The sequence below is a fragment of the Lissotriton vulgaris genome, chromosome 7 (assembly GCF_964263255.1).
Source record: "Lissotriton vulgaris chromosome 7, aLisVul1.2, whole genome shotgun sequence".
Lineage (NCBI taxonomy): Eukaryota > Metazoa > Chordata > Amphibia > Caudata > Salamandridae > Lissotriton > Lissotriton vulgaris.
The window spans coordinates 1,247,186,426-1,247,205,346 of NC_141695.1; the positions used below are offsets into that span (position 1 = coordinate 1,247,186,426).

General features: G+C 44.0%; 1 protein-coding gene across 2 annotated transcripts in view; it reads left to right on the forward strand.

Annotated features, from left to right (window-relative positions):
• Positions 1-17,493, forward strand: part of TSPAN17 (tetraspanin 17) — a 125,250-nt gene extending 107,757 nt beyond the window's left edge. The window contains exons 7-9 of one of the 2 annotated variants that reach the window (XM_086931764.1): positions 3,490-3,537; positions 3,978-4,094; positions 16,437-17,493. In XM_086931764.1, the coding sequence (XP_086787890.1) occupies positions 3,490-3,537; positions 3,978-4,094; positions 16,437-16,502 (231 nt within the window). In that variant the 3' untranslated portion in view covers positions 16,503-17,493. The remainder of the gene's footprint in view (positions 1-3,489; positions 3,538-3,977; positions 4,095-16,436) is intronic. The other variant, XM_086931765.1, reaches the window with a different exon arrangement.
• The last annotated feature ends 1,428 nt before the right edge of the window (positions 17,494-18,921 follow it).

An 18,921-nucleotide genomic window follows, 5' to 3' on the forward strand; every position in this document is an offset into this window, starting at 1 on the left:
TACAGAGTTACTCCCAGCGATTTTGCTGAGTCAATTATAAGAGGTTGGCACTTGAGTGCTGTAAGTTGTTTAAGCCATTCTTGTATCATTGCTGATTGGTTAGGTGGAGCGATTAATAGGAATTCAGTTTTGAAGGCGTGGAGTTTGAGGTGGTTTTCTGTCAGCCATGACTGAAATTTTTGTAAGGTTAGATTGAGAGATTTTACGCCTCCGGAGAGTTTATCTTTAAATATAGTTGTGTGTCATCTGCGTACATGTGAAAGTGGATATTTGATGAGTTGAGGATAGCTGTGACCAACTCCATGAATAGGTTGAACAATGTAGGTGAGGAGCCTTGCGGTACTCCTGATGTGACTAGGACGGCCATGGACAATGATTGATTGTCCTTGAAACTTTGGGATCTAATTAGGAGGAAAGAGGTAAACAAATTTAGTACTGACCCTGATAAGCCCATTCTGTATTTCAAGTAGGTTATCCTGTTTGACGGTCTCAAAGGCTGAGGATAAGTCAAGCAGGATAAGTAGACCGGATTGTCTAACCCAGGGGTCTCCAAACTGGTCCTGGAGGGCCGGATCCATGCTAGATTTTTTAAATAACTACATGTCTCTCAATGGGGATATCCCTAAAATCTGGCATGGATCCGGCCCTCCAGGACCGGTTTGGAGACCCCTGGTCTAACCCTTTGTCACTATTCCCAATCCAGACTGTCATTTGTACTCTGCTAGTGCTTTCGGTGGACAGAGAGGGCCTCGTCAACATTAAGCCTCCTACCTTCCCTAAAAATTTCACAAAATGCATTCAAATTAGGAATTCGATGTTGCAACAACTTGAGTCTATATTTTCTTGCAGGTGTTTTCTAGAGTGACCTTCCTGCTACATCGCATATATTTTAAAGGGGCCTTTCCCTACTCTGCACTCTTAGAAAAACACTATTGTGTTTCACTGGCTGACATGATGACTGGATGTGCAGTTCTCACAAAAATGCTGATTGGTATCAGTTTTTAGCGACCTTTACGTTATTTTATGCACAGTGAAAGAAGTAAAACTGTTTGATTTGAATTCAAAATGGTTGGGCTAGATGGGTTGTAATTTACTCTGCCTGGACTTCTCCGAATCTCTTGCTTGTGAATGTGAATGGCTGATCTGTGAGTTCCACGCTGGGTGGGTGAAGGGTCTGTGAGGGGTATATTCAGAAGTGAAGGTCTGTAGTTAAAGAAAGACCAGAGGTTGCCAAGCGTACCTCCTCTGGTGGCCCTCTGCACAGACGCAGCCAGAACACCATCAGACTGCAGATGAAGAAATGCACAAAAGAAAAAAACAAGGCGCTAGGGTTCCTCCACGTATGCACTCAAGAGCTGGAATGAGATCCCTGTATTCATCAGGACAGCTCTTGTCCTCGTTCAGTTTAGGAAAGAACTGAAGGTAGATCTCTTGAAAGAACACAACATCCTGAACGCGCTCTGAGGGCAAAGCCTTCTCCTACCTGGCCCCCCTTTACTGGAACCATCTGTCCTCTCACCTTCAAAAGCGTGCTAATCACCTTCAGTTTAGAAGGCTCCTTAAAACAGAGCTTATCAGGAACTAATACTACCTGTCTGCATTCCCACGCTAGTGCGAAGATACCCCTTCGGGCGTGATTCAGTCACTTTACAAATTACATTAATATATAGTGAACAGTACTCCTCATCTCTCAGAACCAAGCTCTCTGGACTGCATTCTCTCTCTGATTGTATTACTCCTTTCAATCTTGTACAGCGCTCTGTTGGATTTTTCTTCTAGGTTCATATCATTCAATCAATCAGTCACTCAAATAGTACTTGTACAGCGCCTCTAATCACCCAAGAGTGTATCCAGGCACTTGCGGCGGGTCTTTGTCGAAGAGCCAGGTCTTGTGCTTCTTCCTGAAATGGTCAGTCAGTTTAAGCACAACTGTTCACAAGGAACTCATATAAATCGTAGGAATTTTCGTTTTCAGCAGGTGCCAACTATTTTGAAATGATTTAAGCTGAGAATTTTTTGTTTTCCACAAGTTCCTACCATCTTGCAGTGATTTAAGAAAATACAGCTTATTAATGCAGTCAATACGTTTAAAAATTCAATTACTTCCTCAATTTATATTTAATTAATTAATTACTTCTGGGAATCACTTATGACTAGAGAGAAACAGCCCAACTAATTTACTTATTCAAAACTCACTTCAGCCCAAGCAAGTGCTTTTTAATTTGCAACAACGTAATTGAAAGATAGACAATTATAACAAAAAAAAGACTTTTTCTGCATATTGACACTATTTACATATATATTTATACGAGAGAGATTGTGACTCATGTGACCCCAGTGGAGTGACCATAACCAACAGTTGAGTAAAGTGACAGTTTTAATAAAGGAATTGAATATTGGAGTTAAAGGATCGCCGTTGTGTTTTTGGAATAAATCATGTGTTTTAGAGAATTTTCTAGTTTTCTGGACTATCCTTTTTAAATAGTCGATGACTTTTCGACCCTCTGTCGTAGCGAGGTCTCTTCAGGACAAAAATTCTGGGGACCGAGGCAATGGATGTAAGTTGTAGATTCAGTTATGTATTTTCATCCAACTTCAAAAATTAATTGTGGGTGCAGTCTATGTTGGACATCTACGACTGTTCTTTGCGGAGATTTGTTTCAGGACTCCTACAGTGAGAGTGATATACACTTGCTTCTGTAGTAGGTATAGCTGGGTTGGGCGTATTCAATTCGCCCTCTATAAAGGAACTGTTCATGGCCAGAATCCTGGTTATTGGCAAGTCTGCATCAGTATGAATGAAAGTGCAGGGATATTATCACTTTGCAGTTGGTGTCGGGATCAATCCCGCTGGCCAGTTTTGAATCCTGGTGTAACTGACTGTGCAGCTAACGAGGTCAGCGAGGGTGCAGTGCGGAGGAGGGGAAGGGTGTTCCATGCTTTCCAAGTTCATACTATACAAATACCAAATCCATCCATCCATCCATCCATCCATCCATCCATCCATCCATCCATCCATTCCTTTAATCGCAAGAAGTAGAACAGTCAACGGAGCCACAGTCCCTGCTTAGTTATGGGAATGTTGTGTTCAGGAATTACAAATGCTCTAGAAGATGTTCATCTCAAAATCAGGATTTTCCGCCCCTCAGTCCAAGCCCTTCTTGTGATGTATGGAAGTATATGTGCCATACTAGATCTGTTGCTCTTAGGTCCCTCTCTGTGGCAAGGTATTTCCAATTTTTAACAAGTGTTGCTGTAGTTTTGAGTTTCTTCGGCATTTCGCAGATTTCCACGGAGCAGAACTCTGCGAACTTCGCACATGCTACTGAACGTGGCACCCAGAAATAACAGTTGTTAGGTTACATGCTTGTTTTCATTCAATGCTTCTGTGAAGGGTGGCATCCATGAGGTGGGGAAAAGGGATTTCATGTCTACCAATGAAGACCTTATATGTCACAGTCCGCTGATAGTTTTGTCTTTGCTCCTCAGGAGGACGTGCCCAACACTCAGTGCGGATATGATGTCCGACTTAAACAGGTGAGCGCCCTCTTACCTCAGTATTGCCACTACTGTTTTCAAGGATCACAACTGTGCTGTCGAAACTGAAACACATTCCTACGTACAACTCCATTTGTATATAGGAAACTGCAGGCATTCCCACTCAGTCTCTTCTCTTACATCAATATCTTGGCCTTGCGTTACCCTTTGCTCTGAATTCACAAGCCTCTATTCTTCCCATCCATGCTCCCTCCCCTACTCCCCATGTCTTCCTCTGCCACCTTCCTTCCTTTAATGCCCTTTTCTTTCCCCTTGTCTGTTGGGGAGTCGCCCAATTTTCCCCTTTTCCACACCCCTTCAACCCCCCTCTCCCGCTGACTTTTCTTTTTTTCAGATTCCGCCTTTTCAGTCTGTTCTCTGGCCTTAGTTTGATCTCGCTGCTCCTTCTCTCCATTTTATCAATTTTGTTTTCTCTGCAGGAGCTGGAGCAACAGGGTTATATCTACACCAAGGGCTGCGTGGGACAGTTTGAGAAGTGGCTGCAAGATAATTTAATTGTGGTAGCTGGAATTTTTGTGGGAGTAGCGCTGCTTCAGGTATTGCTTGTTTGAAAACTACAGCACCCAAGGGGTCAAGTCTCAGCATACTGGGTGTGAGCTGTTGGGATGAGTGAATGAAAGCATGAAGGAATATTTACCTTTTTTTATGGAGCAGTCTATGAATCCATCCATGCGCTGTTGATGACCGAAAAGTTAGTGCTGCATGCCCATAGGATGCTTTAGGCCAGGGGTCTCCAAACCGGTCCTGGAGGGCCGGATACATGCCAGATTTTTAAAATAACTACATGTATCTCAATGGGGATATCCAAAAAAATCTGGCATGGATCAGGCCCTCCAGGACCGGTTTGGAGACCCCTGCTTTAGGCACTGGCCATTAACCGTGATGCGACCACAACAAGGGTTTGTGACATGTACACTTTTTAGTCCATATAGTATACTGCACATTTGACACCAGTGTCCTCTCTCATGTACCTTTCTGTTTTAAGCATGCTCCCTAGCGCCAAGGTCCCCATCCCGTTTACCTCTGTGCCTGCACAACTCCTCATAGGCCAGGTTAGTTGCACATTTTCACCCATAGCGTTAACTCCAGGTTGAATTATTCAGCCGCAATCACAAGTGTTTCCGGATCCACAATTGTTGGGTTCACAAACTATGGCCCAGATAATTATGCGGCTGGACCTGTCATACTGTTGCAGCAGTACATTCTGGCCCAAGGCCGCCCCCTGCAGTGGCACTGGGGGAGTAAACTATGCTCCCCCAGAAGACAGGCTAATGAATGCACTAAACCCGGACCCCTAACCCATCTCCCCACAGGTCTTCTGGCTGACATTTTCTGCCGCTCTGTGATAAGAATAGGAAAATGTCAGCGGTTGTCTCCCTGAAATGGGGAAAAAATGCATGCAACAGGGCATGGAATTTCTGGGTCCAGGCAGTTACTCCTCATTAAGGAGAGAAAACTTAGGATTTACCTGAATTTGGTGCAGAGATACAGACTGGAAACACCTGCACCTAGCTGACTCTTAATGAGCACCTAAGGGAAGCAGATTTACTACGTGGCCGTTACTACGCAATATCTTTACCACGCATCCATTACAAAGCATATGCCTTCACCATGCAAAATCTTACCATGCATATGCTTTTGCCATGCATGCTTTTACAGGTAATTGTATAATATATTTGTGTGTTTGTGTACGTATGTGTGTGTAATATATGTTTATATTAGGGCAATTGGGTTTTTAGGGTTTAATATGGATAGGGGTATTTGTATGGCAAGGGTATTTTTAGGGTTTTAGTGTGGGTAGGGGTATTTGGGTGGCAAGGGTATGTTTAGGGGTATTTGCGTGCCAATGGTATTTTTAGGGTTTAGGGTGGGTTGGGTTTAGAAGATGAGGTTGATAAGGTAATATGCATAGTCACTGAAAAAAACAACGGTTACAGGGATGTTATAGTTGGGAAATAGAATTTCACGTTCTAGTTGGGTTCAGATTTTACACACACAAAATCATAGAAATTCAGCAGCTATACTTATTCCAGGAAACTAGAACTTGTGCCTTGAGGTAACTATAACTTGCGCCCTTGCCAATTTATTTTCTCAACAATAATTTTATGCTGCAGTGATATTATCTATGATGTCATAGAAGATGTCATGACTGATATAACATGGGGGCAATTAACAGTGTTTTACCCCACATGGAGTGAGTTATAGTTACCTTAGGGCATGAGTTATAGCCATGCATGAGTAAATACAATTTTCCTTGCCTGTGCCAGTAGGGGCAGGGAAACCGCTATGTCCCCAACCAAGGTTGGGCACCCCAGGATCATTAATGGCTCCGGGAGGGAGGGGCACACGGCCCCTTCTCCCATTCCTCTTCACCTCCGGGCCCCATGGAGATGGTCCTCAGTTCTGAAATCAGTCAGAGGAGGGGGGCTCTGTGCCCCCACCTCCTCTGAACCTTTGGCAGGGCTGTGGGGTCCCTGGAGGGGGGCCCAGCACCCTCCTCCCATTGTATTTTAAAAGTTGGGCCCGATGGGGTCCCTGGGCCTGAAATCGGCCTCGCGAGGCAGGGGGGGGCGGGGGGCAAACGCACCCCTCCTCACAAATCCCCCCACCCCTAGGACCTGGCCAACACAGGGAGGAAAAAAAAACACAAGCATGGGAAACCGGGCTTGTTTATTATTTTTTTATTTTATTGCAGTAAAATGAAAAAAACATCATTTTTTGGCCCCAGGCGGGGTTCCTATGGGACCCCACCAGTCGTCCTAGTGGGTTAGGGTATTCCTACCCTGCCCCCTTATGTATTTTTTCATGTTTTGTTTTTGGGGAGATGGCTGGGTCCGAGTTGGAAGATGGCTTCCAACATTTCCTGGTTAAAGTATTGGAAGCCAATCAGCTCGCACCATGATATCTGTCAGATGTGTGGAGGATTTGCCTCTCTAGGTATACATAAATATTTTCTCTTTAATAAATCCAAAACTACTGAACAAACTTACAACAAATTACAAAAAAAGGGCTCTTTCTGGATCGAGAGTTAGCTTTCTGGCACGTTTGGTGTAATTCCGTCCAGCAGTTCAGGCCGTAGTTGTGTCTAAATTCCCTATGGTAAATTACCTGGGGAAAGCGGGTTTTACGACCTACCTTTTCTTGTCCCCCGCTTGATGACTCGCCCTGAAACTTTCCAGACAGCAGCTGAAGTGATTGGCGTTCTAGTTGTAAACATTTCTTTAGGATTTGTCAAACAGCGCCATTATTAGGGAAACAAAAAATGCTTTGTCAATGGAAACTAGAAAAATTTAAAAAAGCAATATGTCCCCCTACTGTTTACTTTCATATTTGCACCCACAATATGTAGACATGTTTTGAATCAAACATACCTAATTTTAATATGAAAATATATATATACATTTCCTGTTGGCGGTTACCAGTAGGTAGTTATAGTTAGGATCTATGTTTCCAAAGGTGCTAAATTGGCCCTGTAACAAAATCGGCAGACAACCGGCCCTGGCAAAGAGCTCGGTTGCACCTCTAATCCCCCTGGGGGGCTGGCCGAGCACTTTGCCGGTGCTGGTTTTGGTTCCCAGTCCGGCCCTGAAGGAGAGTAGGGGCAGCAAGCTAAGCACATAGGCTGAGCAGGAGAGCAATGATGGGGCATAGAATTGGGCAATGGAGGGCAGGAGGAGTTGGCAGGGTCATCATGCTAAAGAAAAGGGCAGAAGCAGCACATCGGACCAATCAGGGAGGGAGGGGGCTAGTGCATGGACTCAGACAATAGAGATTAGGGAGGAGGTGAATGGGGTAGCAATCTGTTTAGGGCAGGCTGGAAGAGCAGTGGCAGAACAACGTCCACATGGGGCTGTAACGAGGGAGCGGGAGCGTGGACTTGAACAATGGATTGCAAGGAGGGGGGACAGGAGCAGCAAGATTGGCTGGGGGCAACACAATACCAGTCCAGGCCCTGCATCCAACCCCCCCCCACCACCACTGTGCATCGCAATGGGCATCTTACTTAACGTTAAAGTCTAGAAATTCACTGAAAAAAACAAAGGTTACACGAATGTTATAGTTCGGAAATAAAATTAAAAAAAACATAGACATTTACTGAAAAAACAAAGCTTACAGGGACAATAGTTAGGTTCAAATTTCATTTGTACAAAACCAGTGAAATTCTGCAGTTATTTACCTGAGCTAGCAATAACTTACGCCCCCACAATGCACTGCTTATGACCTCACATATTACATCACTTATGACATGGTCAGTGACATCACTCATGACATCACTTATGACCTCTCAAATGACATCACTGAAGACATCATCCAGTGATTATGAGTGTTCTAAAAGATTTTGAGTGTTAAACATATATACTAAGGTACTACAAAATGTAAATTGCTATATTTTAGCTGTATATATGTGTGTATGAGTGGCTGCATGTGTAACTAAGTAGGTGTTTGAGTACCTGTATGGGTGATTAAGTGGGTGTGCGAGCAACTGTATGGGTGTGGGAGTGGCTGTGTGACTGGCTGTATTGAAGAGTGCATGGGTGTGTGAGTGGTTGCATGGATGTGGGAGTGGCTGTGTGAGTGGCTCTATGGATGAGTGTATGTGTGAGTGTCTGTATTGGTGAGTGAGTGGGTGTATGAGTGGCTGTATGGGTGTGTGAGTGGCTGTATAGATGAGTGAGTGGGTGTGTGAGTGTCTGTATTGGTGAGTGAGTGGGTGTATGAATGGCTGTATGGGTGAGTGATTGGCAGTGTGGTTTGGTGAGTGGTTATTAGTGGCTGTAACAGTGATGAAGTGACTTTGTGAGTGGCTGTTAGAGTGAGTGTCTGTGTAAGTGGTTATGTGGGTGACTGAGTGGCTGATTGTGTGGGTGTTTGGTTAACTGATTGGTTGTGAGCGGCTGTATTTGAGAGTGAGTGTCTATGTGAGAGGCTGTATGGGTGAGTGAGTGCATGTGTGAGTGCTTGTATGGGTGAATAAGTGGGTGTGTGAATAGCTTTTGTGAGTGACTGTATGGGTGAGTCAGTAGCTCTGTTGAGTGGCTGTATGGGTGAGTGAGTGTGTGAGTGGTTGTATGGGTGAATTTTCTGGTGTGTGAGTACCTGTATGGGTGATTGAGTGTCACTGTGTATGGGAAGTAAGTGGCTGTATTGGTGAGTGAGTGGGTGTGTGAGTGGCTCTATGGCTCAGAGAGTGGGTGTGTGAGTCGTTGTATAGGTGTGTGATTGTGTGTATTAGTGGTTGTGTAGATGTCAGAGTAGTTCTGTGGCTGATATGATCAGTGATGTCATTTGAGATGTCATCAATGATGTCTGAGTGATGTCACTGACCATGTCATGAGTGATGTAATATGTGAGGTCATAAGCAGTGCATTGCGTGGGCCTAAGCTATAGTTATTTTAGCGAACTATAACTGGTGCATTTCACTGGTCTTGTATGAGTGAAATCTGAGCCTAACTATAAGGTGCCTGTAACCGTTGTTTCTGTCAGTGTTTTTTTTTTATACATATAAATAATGCAGGGCACTTGCCTCTGTATTAGGATTTGATGCAATTATAAATAAAGCACTTTTTATCCACAACGCACGCTGTGGTCCGTACCTGATGTTTGCCCGGACCCATGACGCCTCTAATTCCGGTGCAGAGTTAATCGGCAGAGCCTCGCCGAATCAAATTCACCACAACTTCCTCCAAAGGAGGAAAATGAACACGCACTTGCCAGGACAATCGTGTTCCCAATTCTTTCTTTATTTCACCTGAAAGCAATATTCCTCTGCACACATCTGTGCAGTTCCTCACCTGTACCACTCTTAGATCTTGTATTGTACCTCATGTGTAGGGTTCCCCCAGCCTGGTAGTCACCAATGAAACACCATACACAGAACTTAATATAACATGCCTTTATTCTTCTGCGTGTAACCGCAAACTAAACATTCTAAACCTGCATTCAATTCACTACGCTCTAATGCTTACGTCACAGTTCTATGGAGTCCATCAGGCGCTACAAAGGTTCCGTCATTACATACTCACGCGACACTACATCTCACCCAATGTTAAATAAAAAAGGAAAAAATGTTCACAAATATATCCAATTAGAGCTCTTCAGCGAGTCCTCATGGTGCTTGAATCACATGTCTCAACCTTATCTTCAGAAACTGGGGACAGGAAGTAGAAATGCCCCTGGCTGGCATTCGTGATGGAAAAACAGCAGTAGTCAAGGGGTCTTTGTTTGTACTTTCAGGCCCAGTCTCTATAGTGACATCAGTAACTGACGAGCGATTAGCCCACACGCTGGAAATGCGAGGAGTCTTGTGTAATTAACCTACTAGGATGCTGAGCTGTCACCATGCTGGTCACAACATGAAATGGTTTAGCATCAAAAGGAGCATCAGACTTTCATTGTCTCTGCTGACAAACAGGAACTCGATCTCCTCTAGTGAAGGTGACATATTTTGCATGTCGAAGCTTGTTTGCCAAGGCTTTCCTTTTCTCCTCATGATCCAAGTATTTCATGTGAGTTTCTTCTTCTGTATTTGCTCTTCTTTTGGTCCATTGAGGCAACTTGGTCGTCACAGCTCTCTCTAATATCAAGGTTGCAGGGATTTCAACTCTGATCGAGTGAAGGGTCGAGCAATAAGCTTGAAGAGTGGAATTTAAAACCGCTTTAAGGTCAAGCTTTTCTAGTACAATCCGCTAGACAGCTTTTTTAGAGTACTCGTGAAACATTCAACAAGGCCATTGGCCTGTGGCCACGGAGTGGTCCACTTCTGTTGCTTCACATTAAGGTGCCTGAGAAAATCTTTGACTTCTCGACTGTTGAAAGGTGGTCCATTGTCAAACTTAAAAATTGCAGCAATACCCCAGGTAGCAAAGATGCTATCTAATCTCTCAATGACACATTCTTGAGTGATCGATAAGAGATTTTTGATCAATGGAAAACTGGAATATTTATCAACGATCACCATCAGGTAATGTCTCTTGTCAAGATGACTGAAGGAGTCCACTGCAATTCTTTCCCATGCATGCATTGACAACTCTGCAAAGCTGAATAGATGTTGAGTGGTTTTCGATGACAGGCTGTTGCATAGATGACAGGCCTTTAATTCTTTTTCATCCCTCTTGTTGAGATGTGGAATATAGATTCGGTCTCGGAGAGTTTGTTTGGTGGCAACAATTCTGCGATGTCTTTCATGGGCACTTCAATTATCTGTTGTCGTAGACTCTGGAATGACAATTCTTGACCCTCTTAGAATAATACCTTCCTGAGTAATGGACAGTTAATCTTTGACATTCTTAAACTTTTGATATTTACTGTCTCTGGTAAGAGGTCGAGGGTGCTGGTGCCAAGACTGATGTGTAATGATGTCTTTTGGCTTCAACACTATCTTGACTCGTGGCAGTGACGATTTGCTCTGATGAAATGGCAGCTGGAGTGCTAGATTTCACTATGAAATTTATGTAACCTTCAGCTGCCTTAGAATGGGTGCTAGGGCATTATAGAGGCACTCATGAGAAGAAGTTGACTGGGTTCTGATCTTTCCCTGGACAATGCACAATGGTGTAGTGGTACTCTTGCAATCACAGACCCCAGCTTTCAATGCAGAGGGACATTTTTGCTTAGTTAGTCAATAATGTTAGTTGAGAAGTGTGGCTCAATGATTAGAGCGGCAGACCCTGATGCAGAGGTCTAGCCCGGGACCAGGGTTCAATTCCCCGCCTCGGCGGGTCTTGGGCTCAAAATTCCACGGACCTGATAATTCTCGCCTGGGTGAGTATTCCAATCACGGAGTCCCACTCTGCAACTCTGGGCAATAGCTTGCTTAATCTCCACAACGGCCCCCACAACGCTAAGGATGCCTGGCTTCCACCTTGGGGGTGCCCATGAGTGGACGCCTCACAGGGAAAGCCAGGATGGATTCCACAGCGGTATTCGTACAAGCGCCTTGAGACCCTTGCGGGTGAGTAGTGCACTATACAAGTATCAATTTACTTTTTTTTTACCATTAGTCAATAATGCTTGATGGTCCGTCAGAAGCCTGAAGGCTTCCCAATCAAGAATACGTGGAAATGTTCACAAACCCACGTCACTGCCAAACTTTCTTTCTCAGGCTGTGAGTACGGTAAGCACATTTAGTTTGGGACAATCTTCGTCTGGGGTACGCCACAATACATCTTCAAGCATTTGGGTGTCTGCTGTGCTGTTCAAGGATGATGCCCAATCCAACAGGGCTAGCATCAACAATAACCTCACTATGAAGCTTTGGGTCAAAATATACTGTTTCAGAAGCGTTCTATAGAGCTTGCTCGATTTTCTGGAAACTTTGCTTGCATTATTGTGACGAAAGAAAATAAACATTCATTTTCGTCAAGTCTCCTAATGGCACACTGGCCGTGGTAAAATCTCTTATATATCTAGAGCAATAGGTGGCCATGCCAAGGAATAAACACAACATGGAATCATCTTGCTGGGATGTGGCTGTTGACAGCACTTGCACTTTAGCTGGATTGGGTGTCATGCCCCCAGCACAAAAGATATGACCAAAGAATCCTAACCTTGTCTTATGGAACTCAAATTTCTCAGCATTCAAAGTTAAACTGGCGTCAATAAGCAACTGACACACTTGTGTGAGAGCTTTGTTATGCTCCTTCTGTGTAACTCCAAAAACCAATATATCATCACTGTAATTAAAAGCATTCATGACAGGCTGCATGATATGCTGAATGCCATCCTGGAATAGCTCTGTAGCTGATGACACACCAAAGTGTAATCTCTTGTAATGGAAAATAACCAACATGTGTAGACAAGGTGGTAATGTACCTGCAATTCACCTCGAGTTCCAACTGCTCATTTCCTTTATTCAGGTCCAGAAGAGAGAATACCTGTGCACTATTCAATTGTGTTATCATGTTGGCAATGTGTGTACCTGGATGTTATTCTCTTTCAATTGCCTTGTTCGCTTGACACATATCCACACAGATGTGTACAGCTTCTTCACTGTCCTTTTTGGGTACTACCGCCATGGAGTTGGCCCAGTAGAATACTCAATGATATTATGCTTGAGCAAAGATTCAAGTTACTTTTCAACAGCTTCCTGTAAGTAAAAAGTTAATTAGTCGTGTCTTTGAGCAATAGGATGTACGTCCTCGTTACTGTGTAATTTGACTTTCATAGTCTTAAGTTTTCCCAGCACAAAGGGATTTGGCTTACTATTTTGTGATGAGCATTAATGTTATACATCATGGATATCCGTCCCATATCAACGGCTGTACTGAAGCTCAGTGAGCAGACGCTTGAGTCCGTACCTTGAAGTACATAAATGGGTGCCTGTACTTTTTGTTTTTTATTCTTTATTGTGGTTACAAATGAACCTTGACTTTGTAGTGGTGTCGATGCAGCTCATGTATACACTTTAGTTTTTGATGGTGTAAGTTGGGGCAATGGAGACAGTTCATTATATTCCTCCTCAAGCATAATATTTATTGACACACCACTATCATTAATGAAAGGTATTGAACAACCATTGACTTTTAGTGTGACCTTTGGACAATGTTTTAACGACTTTGGTGCTTTGTCATGTTGATTGGACTTGTGTTTTTCCTCGCGGGTGGCCAGGCCAACATGCGGATGCTTCTCTGAGGTAAATATCAACATGGCACACCCACCTTCTACACTTCCACTTGATATTGATATGGAAGAGCTGTTTTTCGAAGATTTAGATGTTGATCGACTCAGCTGATGTGGTCACTTGGCCTGGTGGATGTGCGTTGAACGTTTCTCCTGGGAGGCCATTTTGTCTTCGTGTCATGACGCACCTATTTTTTCTTCGCCTTGTACACCATCACAAAATGGTTCTCTTTTCCACAGCCTTTGCAAATCTGCCCAATTGTGAGATATGTAGATTTGTGTGGAAATTAAAATCCACACCTGAAGCACAATTTCTTTTTCTGTGAAAAATGTGCTCAGTGTCCCTCGGCCATGTACTTTGATTTATTTCTCATATTCTTGACTGACTCACTCTGGGCACCTCCAGCCTCCATGTCAGCAGCTTGTCAGTCAGCATGCTCTTCAGCTCTGTCAGACATGAGATCTCGCTCCATACTAGGAGTTTCTCTTAGCATCTGTTGTCTGTAATCTCTGACAAACATCTGTCAATCACTCTGAGGTGTATAGCTTCTTTATAATTAAATTAATTGAATTTAGTTTTTGATGAGCCTATCTAGTCTCTCAGCAAATTCGCCAGTGGTCTCACCAGCTTTCTGTCTTTCTTGACTGAAGATGTATCTTTTGTATCTACATTTGGCATTGGATTGAACTTGAGATTCAACGCTACTTTGATTTTACTATATGCAATTTCGTCAGCTCACTGCATTTTCTTTATAACTTCTTTTACGCTTTCATCAGCAAGATTCTTAAGGTACTTGATGATCTTTTGTTATCTTCTTCTTCAATCACATAAATGAATCCATCAAATGTCTCTATCCAGGCAGCCTTTGTGTCGCCAATATTAGGCTTTTTGGCAGTGGTGGTTTCAAGAAGGTGGTGGCATTGTAACCATTATTGGAACTTACTGATGTGGAGAGTATAGTTCACTCCACCGCTGCTTGGTGATCTTGTTTGTGCAAACCATCTCTGAGAACTTGCGAAGTACTGAACTCTGCATCATCTTTGATAAGTACAGGAAAAGGGACTCCTTTCTGGATCACCATTGGAGAAACAAATGGTCATGATTCCAATCACCGGTCTCAGCTTTCAGCACTTTGGAAACCTTTGGAGTTGTTCTGAGCCCCGCTCAGCAGCTTGATGGGGTGCCTCTTCTGATTAACCCTGGGCGGAGTTCGTGGAGTTCCACTACGCGGAACTGCGTGAAGTGCAGAAAAAACTCTGCCGCGCTACTGGGGATATGTGGGCCCTTTTTTTCGATCCAGTGATGAGTCTCGCTGCAGCATTGGTGGAGGCTCTAAGAGGAGCTGGGGCTGTTTAGGGAGCCCGCATAACGAGACACTGCCATAGTCCAGCCGCGGTAGTACTAAGGCCTGCACCGCTAATTTGAAGTCATTTGAGGGTAAGAAGGGCTTAAGCTTCCTTAGTGTGTTGATCTGAAAGTTTGCTCCCTTCGTTGCATTAATAATATGCTTCTGCATATTAAGGTTACAGTCCAAGGTTATCCCCAGTGATTTCGCAGAGTCCACAATGGTTGGTTGTACATCTAGTGCTGTAAGGTGTTGTATCAAATTGTGCATAGTGGGGAATTTGGCGGGAGGAGCAATGAGGTAGATTTTTACTCGAGCAGCAGCTTTCTCAATGCAAGCGGGCAGTTTCTCAACGCGAGCATGCGCGACCATTCGCGATGAGAAATCTGACCGCCCACGTTCAGAAATCTCAATAGGAGGTTGATTTTCTATGCTTCGGCTCGCCAACTTGATGTTGACGATCGTGAACGAGGAAAAATCTTGCTGGGAGGTGGATTTTCCTCGCTCCGGCTTGCCAACTTGATGTTGCTGAACGTAAGCGAGGAAAAAAACTCCACTCAGCAACGTGAAGCGGAGTTTCTCGGCACTCCGCAAGCTCCGTATAACGTGGAATGCGGAAAACTCCGGAGGTTCACCTCCCAGACTTACTTCTGATAGGGACAGCACTGAAAGCACAACCCTGGGTGCTTTCTCTGGGGGTCACTCCCTTGCGCGCTGTGGAATGATGACTCTCTTTACTCAGGACTGATAAGCAAATTACCGTTTCTTGTATCACTTTGCCCTTAAGCATCTCTTTATGCTAACTGACACCTCACAGTGCGTTTGTTTGTAGTATTATCTTGCACTTTGCTTCTTTTTCAAAATCTGGTTGCATATACCTGTAGCATTATCACTCTGTATGAATGTATGGCTTTCACAGTACCTCTTTGTGTGGCCTTCCCAGCAGGTTCTCGGCCACTGATGTGTAGACTCTTCAGTGAAGCTTACATCAATTTCAAATGCTATACACAGAACTGGGGCTTTGCTTTGACTCCACATACGTCAAATGCCGATTCCGTACTTTGGTGGAGGCACACAATAGCAGTTTGCTATACCACAGCAAACTGTCTGGGAGAGAACTGTAGATCTTTGGTTTACTTATCCCCTATCTATTCACCAGTTGTAGCGTCCTCCCCAGCCTGGGTACTCGCCAAGACTACGCCACACACGGAGCTTACTATAACACGTCTTTATTCTTCTGTGTGTAACCCTGAACTCAACATTCTAAACCTGCATTCAATTCACCAAGCTCTAATACTTAAGTCACAGTTGTATGGACTCCATCAGGAGCCACAAATATTGTCATTACATACTCACATGACACTACATCATGTACATTGCATGCACTTCTGCTACCCTCTTCTTAGTGTTACAAGGGCTCCGTCGCACATCGTTCAGGAAGACACCAGCTATAGAGCTTAACTTCACCCCTACTTTGCTTTGTGATCCATTCATTGCTGACCTTTAACCAGTTTAATGCTTTTGGTCAACCTTCCTCCAGCCCAGTTGTCTTTAGACTGATATCTGTGCCTATTCCTCTAAACCATGAACCTGTCCTTGATGCGTGTGTTTCTAATCATAGCTGCCTTTAGGTTCTTCCTTGGCTACCATGTTTCCTGCACAAGTCTTGTTTCTTTGCTTCCTTACCAGCATGCTTTCCTGTCCTGGCTGCCTGTGCTTTCTCACCTGTTGTCTGTAGTTTATAGCCCAGCTTTAGAACTTATGTCCCTAACAGTCTGTGCTTTACCCCCCCTAACTACCTGTGTCTCCTCTTGAGGCTTTCTATGACACCCCTTCTTTCTTACTGCCTTGCGTATCAGCGACCCTCACTCTACAGTGTTGATATTCATTGTATTTCTACCTAATTTCTTTCAGATCTTTGGAATTTGTTTGGCTCAGAACCTCATCAGCGACATCAAGGCAGTCAAAGCGAACTGGTGACAATTACAGCAACTTCCCCCCACCCCGACTGTTCCTGAGATGGTATGATGACTCCTGGGCATGATCTCTGGTGAAAGAACAGTAGAACTTGGTGCAAGACCACCTCAACCACTGTCCCTGCAGCAAGGACTACATAAGGTGGTTTCAGATGTTCCTCAAGCAGCACCCCTACTTGGAGGTCACACAAACAATTTCAAAGATGCGCCTCGGTCAGCTTCACTGCTGCTGGTACACCGAGATGGTGTGAGAAGTTCAGAGTTCATGCTTCAGGAAGACTCTGAGATGTTGACAGATGCATGTTGGGCAGGTTCCCTGCTAACAAGAGACCCTGTGATGTAGGATGATGCGCCTCAAGCAGGCTCTGTGGTGCAGAGAAAGCCCTTTAAATGTTTTACGGTGCTCCTCCAGGACAGTCACTGCTGTTTGGACACACGGTGATGTGAGATGTTCCTCAGACGTCGCCATTCTCCGTGGTAACCCGAAGATGGTTTGAGATGATCAATTGGACAACAAAGAGGGAAGTAAATTGGTCCTCTGAGACTGTGATGTAAGGTATTCCATGGGTGGGATACCTACTGCACGGACATCTGACACAAGGTGAACGTGGAAGGCTCCCTGCTTCTGTGGTAATCAGGGTCTTCAAGAACTGATGCAAAACCATGGAAAATCATATAGTCCTCAAGGACAGCCATGGTCCTTGCCCCAAACACAGTTTTCCAGACTGTGTCCATTTCTAAAGTATTTTAAGGGGTGGGAGGGAAGGTGCTCTCTGGGTGTCACCTGCTGTATTACGGATTGTTTCCAGGTTCTCATGTCTGGTCCGTATTCTTTGGCATTCTGTATTATTTTTTTTTAATTCCGTGCACGGACTGATTGCGAGAAGCCCTTTCTGTACATATTGTATGGCTCAGATGTGAGAGCGCAGTGCCTGCTGTGCTTGTATGTGTCTGTATTTATAAATATGAAACACAATGAATGTGAACTTGCTCTACTGCTCATAGTAATGGTCTCTTTTACGGAGTTGAAACGCTGACTTTTATTCCAGTCTGAGGGTAGGTCTGTCGCTCTTCGTGTTCTGACAGATGGTGCTCGTGATGGGAGAGCTGCCTTTCCAACTAAACGTCTCCCGTTTTGTAGGGGCTGCTCCATGGGACCCTCTCCCACATGCTGACAAACCCCATACAACCTGTCATTTACAAGCTGTAGATTCTCTGAAGCTCAGGCAGTCTTTCTCCCTCCCATGGCTTTTCATCTTTTCACTTTAAAATTAGCTAGTTATCTCTGCAGTACCTGGTCTCAGGATTATAATCGCTCCCTCGAGCAGCAAAGAAGGTAAGGCCTCTTTACAAAGCATTGTGCGATATCGAACAAGCCGGAATTGTAGGAGGCACTGAAGTATTCAACAACTCAGCGCTATTCCTCAGCACACAATAGCTCCAATTCATAGGTTGATAATATGGAAATAGAGTAGTATTATCAAAGATTGTTCGGGGTGTTTTTTTCAGTGCTTATCAAGCCTCTGATGTTTCACAGTGCTCAGATCTGAATGGCTGCTTTAGCGGAATAATCTATAATACTGCTGTGAATCCAATCTGACTGCTGGAGTGAGGTCTGCTGAAGTCGCCACAGCTCAGCGGCGAAGAGTCCCAGATGGAAAAAATTGGCTTCAAAACATATTTTGCAAACTCATTGACTCCAAAATGCAGACTGCTTAAATCGTGACTCTGCATATTTCCACAAAATACAAATTTCGACCTGCAGTCAATTCCTAAGTCCAACACAATTCGCTTCCCAGGTGATAAAAGGCTGTGTCACTTTATTAGTATAACTCCAAACATAAGTTATTTAGGGACTTATTTGATCGTGGCATATTGTGCAGATAGTTTTTTTTTTAGGGAGATATTTATGTAAGGCAGAGATTTTGGTAACTATCTTTCGGAATCTAGTTTTGCAAAAAGGTTCTGCGGTCTTAGGTGATCACTCTCAGATATTTTTTTCCTTCCCTGTTCTGAGCCTTTTAAAAATCACTCGACATGCATACCTTCTTATAGCCCTTAAATATTAGTCTTTAGTAGACTTCGATAAGTTCTAGACTTCTTTAAGCTCGTGACATGGCAAGGTTTTTAGAGGAATGCATGCTGGAGGTGGTAAGGTTCCAATTGTGATCAAAACAGGAGCTCTTGTCGTTTTTGCTTTTCCTGACTCTTCTCCCAAGAAGATTACTGTCCATCTTTGGCGCATTTTAGTACACCTAGTACCGGTGGAAGGTGATTCGTGTTTACCAGCCAGAAGTTTAACCTACAGCGCGAAAGCAAAGTGCATGGCTATGTCCTCTAAATGACCTTCCCAATAAACCTCTGCAAGGTAGCAGGCTCTTATACTCGTACATCTGGCATCTCGCTGGTATTCCATTTTCTCT